The sequence below is a fragment of the Galleria mellonella genome, unplaced genomic scaffold (genome assembly GCF_026898425.1).
Source record: "Galleria mellonella isolate WM207_F2 unplaced genomic scaffold, CSIRO_AGI_GalMel_v1 utg57, whole genome shotgun sequence".
In the NCBI taxonomy this organism is placed as follows: Eukaryota; Metazoa; Arthropoda; class Insecta; order Lepidoptera; family Pyralidae; genus Galleria; species Galleria mellonella.
In genome coordinates, this window is record NW_026442119.1 from 6,368,592 (window position 1) to 6,377,952 (window position 9,361).

Genomic DNA, 9,361 nt, shown 5'->3' on the forward strand with positions numbered 1-9,361 from the left:
GTAATGTCTCTACATAAAAAAGGCGCTAAAATCCGATTCAAGGGGATGTTAGAAATGAAATAGAACACATGCACATTTTTTAAAAAAAATTATTTCTGCTTCTTTTTACAAGCTAATCTCCGAAACTGTTGCACCTATTTAAATGAAATATTGCATTACATCCCCGGGCAACATTTTAGATACTTTTAATCACGGAAAATTAAAGACTTCCCGTGAGATAATTAAAAACTATATTAACTTATTCAGCTTAGTACACAGCCTACGTAAAATCATTTTAACCTAAGGCAAAGAGTGAGAATAACGTAATTTTTTTATTTTGGTCCAGTATTCCTTGACATAATAAATAGTATACCTTAGATTATATTGTCATAGTCGTAGAATATTCACGGATCTGACAAATATATATATCCGTCGGTATTCTACGCCTATGATATAAATCTGAGTGTCTCCATACAAATGCTTTTAAAAAAAGCATGTAAAATTTTTCATACAAGTGATATAACGCGACAGTGTTACCAGATTAGAAAATATTTTTTTAGATTAAGGTAAATAGGTAAAGGTCGTAACTTAAAATATTATTAGTATTGAATTACCCTTTATAATATTTAACTTTATTTATATATTTAATTATATTACTTATTTATTAAGAATAATGCTTAGATAACGAATAAAAATGCGATAGATAGAACTTAATAATCTTTTTATATTGCTTTAAAAAGTAGTAAAATTTTGAAGCTTAGCTGAAATACAGTATTTGTGATCCACACATGGCGAATATACTATAAATATTCGCCATGTGTGCCCCAGCATAGAATGTACCACCTCTTTCCCGTGGGTGTCATAAGAGGCGACTAAGGAGAGCGAGGATGGGCAACAGTGTCCTTCTTACAATATATCTATAAACCTAACTGCGGTTGCCAACCTGCCTGCTAAGCGTAGCAACTACTGACAAAACTCCCCTTATGGGGAAGGCTTATGTTTAGCAATTTACAGTTAACGGCTGAAATAATAAAAAAATACTATAAATATGCACGAATAATATCAGTAAAAGTAACGGCCGTTTTAAATACTTTTTACTTAACTGATTTCTTTACATACGAATATCTTAGAATCTTTGTAGATTTAAAACGTGTATTGATGTTAGAATTAATCGAAGTGGAATCAATTTAATTTTATGCGAGTTTTTGAAAATACCTTAATATAGGAATGTTAAATATGAGTTAATTAATTCTATTTAAGTTGACTAAATGTAAAACATATTTATGTATATTTTATTTTAAGTTTAATTTCTTAATGCTAAAAATAAATACTTCCATCGTCTTAGATAAAAATTGCAGCCATTTTGATTAATTCTGACATAGAATCCATATTTGAAACATTAAAATCGTTATCTGAAAATCCATATAAATCCTTGGATAACGATTTTGAAAGTAGTCGGTCAAATAATAATCATCATTTCGGGAATTTTAATTCACTTGTGGGGAATTTTTTTGTATTCTTGCAAAACTAAAAATGTGAATAATTATATGTATGCTTTAAATTTAAGATATTTATCGGTTATAAGTAATTCCTTTATGAGTTCTGTATTTTGTCTTATAATTTTTGTTCCTTTCTGGTGCGTAAAAACTCCTATATTAAATATAGATAAAATGTATGCGTAAGTATATAGAACATTGTTTAAAGAAAAACTAATTTAACAATTAGCTGATAAACAGTCTTGTGTAACATTTCTACTAGTTTTCAATGTATGGATTTGGTCAAAAAACATCATATCAACGTTTAGTGAAAGATATAACAACAATAGTGCCATAAGTTGGCACAATTAACATCAATACTGTCAAATGCGAAGCAAATGGCTGCCATCTGAATTATTTGTGGAATAGTTTTATCTTTATACTTCATTATTATTAAATCCGCTAAGACATCGAGCAGAGCACGTGCTCCTTACAGTTTTATTTTAGTTTGATCTCTTATTGTCATTGTTTAGTGTTTAATTCGTAAAATTCATAATATTTATTAATTTATAAATAATATTGAACAAATGAATGAATTATATAATAATATAAATAGGCCCAATAAAAAATTCAGGTTGATAGGTGGTCAATATGGTTTGCAAAAGGAATGTAAAATAAAAACTGTAAATCATATGGTTGCCTCCTTTCTTCTTATAAAAATATAATTAATAAAAAGAGGACGAAAAATACACCCTCAGTTGCTATTTTTCTTAATTCATAGCAGACTAGTGTAAAGAAAATGTTTGATATGTCAAATATTTGACAATAAATATTCGGCATAGTTTATGTAGAAAGTATTCAAGCAGGTTGTATCTGAATTTGGTAAGGTTATACGGCTTATACGGCTACTATGAATTCTCAATTTTATCACTCCTATGTAATTCCTTCTTCTTAGTTTCATTTTGACAAAAATTTAACCTAACTTTAAGAATCCAGTCCTAAATGTACGCTCTATTTATATAATTTTTAGGTATAATTTAAGTTTATGTTGTCTGTGATATAGACTTATTATAATGTTCTACGTACTTCTGTGCTATGACTATGATGCTATTGTACATGTTTTTTTTTTTTGTGTGGGTTGGGCTATCATTGACACTAAGAATTTTTGCGTTTATTCTTGACGTTCATAGATAAAGAAAGTAGCGATTGTGAATAAAAATTACGGATGACAGTCGTATCTATCTTGTTTTCTTTGATTTCTTTCAATTGTAATTTCTATTAGAGACTTATACATTGAACTATTCTTAATTCTCATTTTCCCTATTAATACTACGGTATAAAGTACAAAAAGAAATATGTCTTCATATAAGGTATCCACAAATAACAGTATTCTAGTGCGCTTTGTTATTTACGTTAGGTAGATACAGATTTTGTTAAATATTAGAATAACAACTATTTATAATAATTAATATTTTCCAGCCAATCGATTCTAAAAGAGAAGAATTTCGGCGATATTTAGAAAGAGCCGGTGTAATGGATGCTTTGACGAAAGTATTGGTTAGTCTTTATGAAGAGCCCGATAAACCAGAAGATGCCTTGGAATATGTACGTAAGCATTTAGGTACTGATGGAGGAGATGATGAGCTCGAGGCAGCAAGAGCCCGTATAGCAGAATTGGAAGCAGAGAATGCTCTTCTTAAAGGTGATGCTGCCCCTACTGAAGAATAATCTAATATAGTTAATATAAATGTTCAATTAATGATCTCATTATTTTATAATATTCATTAAAATTATCTTGTTGAATTTAAAAAATATAACAGTGTTGTGATTGAGAGTATTATTTTTAATTTAAGAGTACTTGCCTTTTTAATTTCAAAGTGCAGAGGGCACATGTTAAGTTTCCTATGTTTATTACAGTATAGACATTATCAAATTAATAACTTTAATTATTGTGTATATTTATTGATATTATTTTTCCATTAGTATTATTTTTATGGATTGATATTAATAAATATGTAGCATAGGTGTAATCAGGTAATTATAGATCTCTATATGTATTAAATAAAGATTAGTCTTTTAATGAGTCAGGACTGGAGAATTTTTTGCTAGCAAAGTAAGTGAAATCCTCTATATTAATATGTTAAATAAAGTTCTATTAAAAAAATAAAAAAAAAAAAACTATATCATCAGTTTTTTGCATACAACTCTTATAATTTATTTAGATGAAAATCTGGAAGACCAAATGACACTATTAAGTGGGCTTTGAACCTATAAAATAGCACTATAAAAATATCATTATTATTGTAATATAACAAAGAGCAGCACTACAAATGAGCATCTATTGGATATGTATATCTGATGGTTTACAGGTTGTAAAATTTATAATTATGGAAATGTAACTATAGAAAAGTTATATCTGAGTCAACAGTTGCACAAGAATATGTTAAGAAGGCATTTGTCAATGTATGTTCAAACAAAAAGTGCTTGGTTCAATATAAAATTTTGAAATATCCCATTTTTTAAAACATCTGAAAGAATCCTACCTCATTATATAAACTAAATTTAAAAGTTTATCTAGTTAAACTATTTTTATCATAATATAACAAAAGTTATGCTAATATCATATGTTAATATTATTTATTAGCACCATGATACTGAATTCAATTATGTTGTGCAGTACTTTAGTATTTTAAATGCTATCATGTCTTTCAATGTGTAGGATCAATAATATTTATTGTTGGCAATAGTAATATATATCAGCACATAATTAGAAAATTATCAATTGACATATTTTTTGTATACCTATAACTAGGGATGTATGTAAAATTGTGGTCTAAATATAGAAAAATAAATAATATTAGTTTATTTAATATTCACACCTATATACAAGATGTACATGAATATATTTTTTAATTAATACCCAAAATGGTACAAGAATTGCTTCCTAAAGGAGAATTTAAAAATATTAAAGACTTGAATTTAATTAAAAAAACCCATGTTTTTTTTTTTCTCAAATTCATGTTTCAAAACTATAATTTAGATGAGGAATAAAGTATTTTGGTAGTCAAGTCAAAAATTGCATCTAGTGCAGTGTATGTTATACATATATATGCATAAATAGAAAAAATAATAACTGTTATAATATCATTGTTCTTGTTGTAATCTTGATTACTTGGACATATTACATTATCCTTGATTTGGGGTTTCTTTTTCCATGAATAGAAAAAAAAAGCATTATGTTAGCACCCTCATACCTTACAGCCTAAATGGTTGCGTACAATGTGGTTTCAGAGATGTTTTCTCCCACGAACACTCAGGTTATGGAATGAGCTCCCTGCCGAGGTTTTCCCAAGAGACTACAGCATGGGGTTCTTCAAAAGGGGGGTAAAGAGGTTTCTTCAGGGTCGGCGCGGAATACCTCTGGTATTGCAGGCGTTCATAGGCTACGGTAACCACTTACCATCAGGTGGGCCGTATGCTTGTTTGCCACCTCAGTGGTATAAAAAAAACCTTAAAGCATTTGAGCATGTCATTTCAGGTGTGTCATATATTGTAAATAATAGTAATTTACCACCAAGGTTAATTATTAGCAATATTATCTTACATGTAAAATAGAATACTATAGATTGTTAGTTTTAGTATTTTTTATTGGTTTACAATAGTTCAATACCTACAGCTTGAACTAACCAAAAGAAATTAAACAAAAATGCCCAAATTAAATTAATATATGTAATTACTTTTACTAAATATTTGATGAATAAATATGCTATTTAAACAGTGGCACTGATGAGTTCAGTGTATTTCTTCACTTTACTGGCAACACTCATGTCTACATATTTGTCATCAATAGATACAACCATGCCTCCGATCAGGGCAGGATCCACTTTGGCTGTCAACTGTAGAGTCTCATTGCCTTTGAGGAATTTCTGAAAAAGAATATTGAGAACAGATTTGAATATTTGATAATGAAGCATGGCAACATCGTAATTATCAGTCAAGTTTCAAAGACAGTTGAATATATTCCAATGTTTCTGATTAATTATTTAAAAAGTGCTCTGCTAGCAAATTAAAACATTAATCATGCAATAATATATTATTAGGCTGTCATTGACAATTTGAATTTTGATAGCAAAAATATATTTCAAAGATTCTGTCAATATATTACAATTATTAACATATTAGCTTCCTAGCATAGTACTTTTTAAAAAATAAGTAAGAAAAATTTAAATATGTTAAATTTTAAAATTGACAGTTAATTGTAACTTGCCATACTTCAATCAAAAAAGTTATGAAACCTAAATCCTTAAACATATAAAAATAAGCTTTTTTGCATGGAAAAAATACAGTCTACTTTTATTCTAAGTACATATAGACAATTATAGGTAAAGCTAGTTTATATATAACTAGTTGTTCTTAATGATAATTTTGATGTGTTAAGATACCTCTTCATTATTAGTATTTTTATCATTTGCCCATAGAGTTAACCTACCTGTGCACCAAACATTCAAATTGAATTGTAAAGATGTTACTCATACTCATATGGCTAAACAAGCCATATGAACATGAGTAACATCTTTACAAACTTTCACATAATATTAGTAGGATAATATTATTTGAAAGTTGTAAAGATGATGAGATAAAGATACATCTGTGATCTGTTTTTTTTTAATGGGTGTTAATGGAATAATAGCCCCACCTGCATTATTGGTATATGCTGGTGGGGTACAAGTGAGAGATGATAGGTGATGATAAAGCAGGTTAATTAGCCCATCATGACGATTTACACCAGAATTAAAAATGATGGTTTGGGGGAACCGCATGGAGGTCGGCTTGATAGGGTGTATTGCTAGTAATGGGGCTACTAATCTCCATTAATAACAATCCCTTCTTCCCCTACATTTGCGATGTATAACAAACATTGACAAAAACAAAAATTTTGTCACACTTAAAAATTAAAACAGTAGTTATACATATTTTGACCAAAAGTGAGCTTAATTCTGAAAAAGATTTCATTTAGTCAACCACACAATGACATTCATAAATATTTGAAACATGTTAGGCATGAAGAATAGAAGACCAAGTGTATGATTCAAAATTCTTTAAGAACAAAAAGATTTTGTAACAAAAATTATAATTGTTAAATTCCCTGACATATATTAACAATATCTTTCTGTCTACAAAAATTATATGGTCCAGAATTATACAGTGTTGTTGTTAATCAAATATATGTCTTAAGAATATAGTATTAAGTTTAAAAAATATTAAATTTACTTTTAAAGCAGCTTCCAAGTTCTGTCGTTGAGCTTGATCTAAAGGCTTGGCAGTGACTACTTCACAGGTAACTTCTCCACGGTGTGCAGCCATCATAATCTTAAAAGCATTTATTACAGATTCCAATTTGTCCAAGCGGCCATTCTCAGCAAGAAGACCAAGCAGGTTGCTTGTTGTGGGTGATAAATTGGTCTAAAAGAATTATAGTAAGTTTAATGCCTATATAATATAAATCATTATATAAAAATCTTTACTTATATTATTATATGACCTCTTGGGGCTATCGTAACACATTAACTAATTGTCAAGTATTTGAGATGGAGAAGACTAAGTTATTTTTTATCCAGATTCATTAATATATTCTGGTTATGCAAAGCCACAGGTAAAAGAATTCTATTTTGAACTGCATACAAATATAAATTTACACTTCTTAGACTAAATCTATGTGCATATTTCAAAGTTTTAATAGGTAACAAAAGTTAGAATAATATATTTTGATATCTATTAAAACGTTTCTTGTCCTTGTAAATTAAAATTATTAATAATTAAAATAGTTTTCGAAGATTGTAGTCATTTATTATGAGAACTATTTATAGCACCTGTAATATAGATATATGTGTATTATTTTACCTTAGTAGCAACGGCTTTTAAAGCATCAGCTTTTAAGTTCCTCTTCAAGGTCGGATTGATGATAAATTCTTTGAGTATAGCATCACTTTTAATGTTTTGCTGAAATTGGGACAATTCCTTTTCAACAACGTCTAATGTTTTACTTTTTGAAGCTGCTGAATATAGAGCTGATGCATATCTACCTTCTAAACCAAATACTTGTACGGGAGGTTTGACAAGTTGAGCAGCAGTAGCAGAGGTGCTCAGCGAACGTATCTGCAATTGTTACGTAATAAGTCAATTTAAATTACACAAGAAAAAAGTCAAGTACCTACATTGGTAATTTTACTTACCATCATATTCGTTTTGAAGATCGACATGATAATTTATGAGAATTATTGATGAAAGGACCAAATACCCCAAATACACAAGGGCGATACAAAATTGAAGGTTGAAGTGAACAGATAACTACAGCAGATTTTTTTTTATTTTTTTTTTTTTTAGTACGTTTGTTCCGTTTGGAACAGGCTAAGGTCGGAGACCATGCTGCCTAGTCTTCAAAAAGATAATTTGTCTGGAATTTTATTTTTCTAATGTCGCTTCAATTATTGTCATAATCGATTTTTTTTTAGTGTGTGACACATAAGCATTTGACATTGACATTTGTTTTTTAATATGATAAGAATTAAGAATAAGAAATTACATAGAAGAAATAATAAAATCAAAACTAATTCATATGGTTGCCTCCTTTCTTCTTATGCAAATATAATTAGTAAAAAAGGACGAAAGATACACCATCAATTGCTATTTTTCTCATTTCATAGCCGGCTAGTGTATAAAAAATGTGTATGTAAAATTTTTGTATATTTACATTACTGAATTTATATCGCCAACACTCTTATTTATTAATAATAATAACAATATAAATATAAAAAATAATAATAAATAAACCAACGATCAGGTCGACTCGGCTATGTTCGTGTCGACTCGTACATCAACAACTACTAATGAATAATATTAGTAGTCGGATAAAATTTGTAATTAATAGTCGAAAGTCCTGATAATTATCCAAATAGTCCGATTGATTTGCTCATTCAAATAATTAGTAATCGGATTAGTAAAATCGCGCATCACTAATGTAAATCTAAGAACAAAGAAGTGGATGGCCTGTGTCAGTTGAAATAATGATACTTTTCTATGAAACTATATTACCATCCCAGCTAATATTAAGAAATCGTATTTCATTATGGTGAATCATGGTCATCTTGAATAGGCGCCATGACGTTGAGAGTTATGACGCCACTTCAGATTTTTTTACACTTGTTATTACATATTTTTTTAAATATTAAAGTAACTAATATCCGTTTTCATAAATTACGTAGTAATATACAATAAAATTACTACAATGAAGTATAAATGTTTGCATGTATTATATGATGCCGTTCCTACTATTTATTGATATGAACTAAAATTGTATTATAAGTAACTAGCGACGCGCCCCGGCTGCGCTCGGGAGCAATACAGTACCGCCGCATCGCTATGTCTCTTCATTTTAAATCTTCGGAAATATTAAATTACATGCTGTAAGGGGCTATATTGATCTATATTAAATTGACAATGTATTTAAGGTACTTAATTGGATTAAAATAATGCTGTATTGCTTAAAATTACTTCGTAAATAAGCCATTTTCCCCCCGTAAAATATAAAGGATAAAAAATGGTTATTGTTAGTTATTCTTAAAAGATAGACATATACCATCACGGACTTTTTTGTTGACCTTTTTAAGGTGTACAATACTGTAGTACTATATACTGTAATATATACTGTACTATATATATTAAAAAAAGAATTCTTCAGAATCCATTGCGTAGTTTTAAAGATTTAAGCATACATAGAGACGGACAGACAGCGACAGCGACTTTGTTTTATACTATGTAGTGATGATATAGTACATGAAGATAAATAGTAGATACTTAATACTATTATTAATTGATATTTGAATAATTATATTTTTAGTATGCGGTTT

At 28.8% G+C, this 9,361-nt stretch overlaps 2 protein-coding genes across 2 annotated transcripts; one reads left to right on the forward strand and one right to left on the reverse strand.

The window, feature by feature from the left end:
• The first annotated feature begins 2,600 nt into the window (after nt 1–2,600).
• Nucleotides 2,601–3,288, forward strand: LOC113509787 (c-Myc-binding protein). Its single transcript, XM_026893212.3, has 2 exons — nt 2,601–2,824; nt 2,934–3,288. The coding sequence occupies exons 1-2, from the start codon at nt 2,810–2,812 to the stop codon at nt 3,180–3,182; spliced, it is 264 nt and encodes an 87-aa protein (XP_026749013.1). The 5' UTR covers nt 2,601–2,809; the 3' UTR covers nt 3,183–3,288.
• A 1,875-nt stretch (nt 3,289–5,163) lies between these two features.
• On the reverse strand, nt 5,164–7,854 carry LOC113509618 (ATP synthase subunit O, mitochondrial). Its single transcript, XM_026892979.3, has 4 exons — nt 7,688–7,854; nt 7,356–7,610; nt 6,726–6,917; nt 5,164–5,380 (listed from the first exon to the last, which is right to left on the reverse strand). Exons 1-4 carry the CDS (start codon nt 7,712–7,714, stop codon nt 5,225–5,227), a joined length of 630 nt encoding a protein of 209 aa, XP_026748780.2. The 5' UTR covers nt 7,715–7,854; the 3' UTR covers nt 5,164–5,224.
• Between the last annotated feature and the right edge of the window lie 1,507 nt (nt 7,855–9,361).

Excerpts from the sequence above, each read along its gene's own strand:
- LOC113509618 (XM_026892979.3), bottom strand. The coding sequence starts at position 7,714 with ATGTCGATCTTCAAAACGAATATGATG. Across the intron at positions 6,918-7,355 it reads TAAAAGCCGTTGCTACTAAG|ACCAATTTATCACCCACAAC; the intron begins GTAAAATAATAC and ends TAATTCTTTTAG. Across the intron at positions 5,381-6,725 it reads ACTTGGAAGCTGCTTTAAAA|AAATTCCTCAAAGGCAATGA; the intron begins GTAAATTTAATA and ends ATTCTTTTTCAG.